Source organism: Aplysia californica, unplaced genomic scaffold (assembly GCF_000002075.1).
Source record: "Aplysia californica isolate F4 #8 unplaced genomic scaffold, AplCal3.0 scaffold00202, whole genome shotgun sequence".
NCBI lineage: Eukaryota > Metazoa > Mollusca > Gastropoda > Aplysiida > Aplysiidae > Aplysia > Aplysia californica.
The window spans coordinates 806,217-807,202 of record NW_004797472.1 but is presented as its reverse complement, the minus strand read 5'-3'; the positions used below and the strand labels follow the sequence as shown (position 1 = coordinate 807,202).

The 986-nt window shown below is 36.1% G+C and overlaps 1 protein-coding gene across 1 annotated transcript in view; it reads left to right on the top strand.

The window, feature by feature from the left end:
• Window positions 1-805: 805 nt before the first annotated feature.
• Window positions 806-986, top strand: part of LOC101858184 (nicotinamidase) — a gene marked incomplete at its 5' end in the record, with an annotated part of 13,419 nt that continues 13,238 nt past the window's right edge. The window contains 1 exon segment of the mRNA XM_013082973.2: window positions 806-961. Coding sequence (XP_012938427.1) covers window positions 806-961 — 156 coding nt within the window.

The window sequence follows — 986 nt, the reverse complement described above, 5'->3', positions numbered from 1 at the left end:
CCCCCCCCTCACGCTATACACTTGCTCATTATAACGAGCACAGATACCAGTACAAATTCTCACTACCCTCCCTCCATCTTGAATAATTCTAATATTTTGACTGTATTCCTGTCTACCTTGAACAATTATATTATTTCGACTGTATTCCTATCTTTCTTGGACAATTCTAATATTTTGACTGTATTCCTGTCTTCCAGCCTGCTGTGCTATCTTGAAAAAATACATATAATATTTTGACTGTATTCCTGTCTTCCATCCTATTTTCTCTGATGAACAAATAATGTTTTGACTGTATTCCTGTCTATCTTGAACAATTATAATGTTTTGACTGTATTCCTACAATTATAATGTTTTGACTGTATTCCTATCTATCTTGAGCAATTATAATATTATTTTGACTGTATTCCTGTCTATCTTGAACAATTATAATATTTTGACTGTATTCCAACAATTATAATGATTTGACTGTATTCCAACAATTATAATGATTTGACTGTATCCCAACAATTATGATGATTTGGCTGTATTCTTCCTGCCTGTTGTCTGTGCTATCTTGAATAAATACTTGTAATATTTTACTGTCTTCCAGTCTGTTTTCTCTTCTAAACAAATAATATTTTAACGGTGGTCCTCTTTAACGTGAACAATTATAATAGTATTTTGACTGTATTCTGTCGATCTTGAACAATTATAATAGTATTTTGACTGTATTCCTGTCTATCTTGAACAATTATAATACTATTTTGACTGTATTCCTGTCTATCTTGAATAAAATTATAATGTTGTGACTATTCTCGTCTTTCAGCCTGTTGTCCCTGCTAGTGGCTGTGGTCAGCCAGACGGGAGGGTCAGCACAAGGTCCCAGGGCAGCCCTCATCATCGTGGACGTACAGACGTGTTTCCTCTCTGGTGGGAGTCTGGCCGTCACAGACGGGGATGACGTCATACCGGTCATTAACAGGTCTGTCTTTCTTCCACCCTCCCCC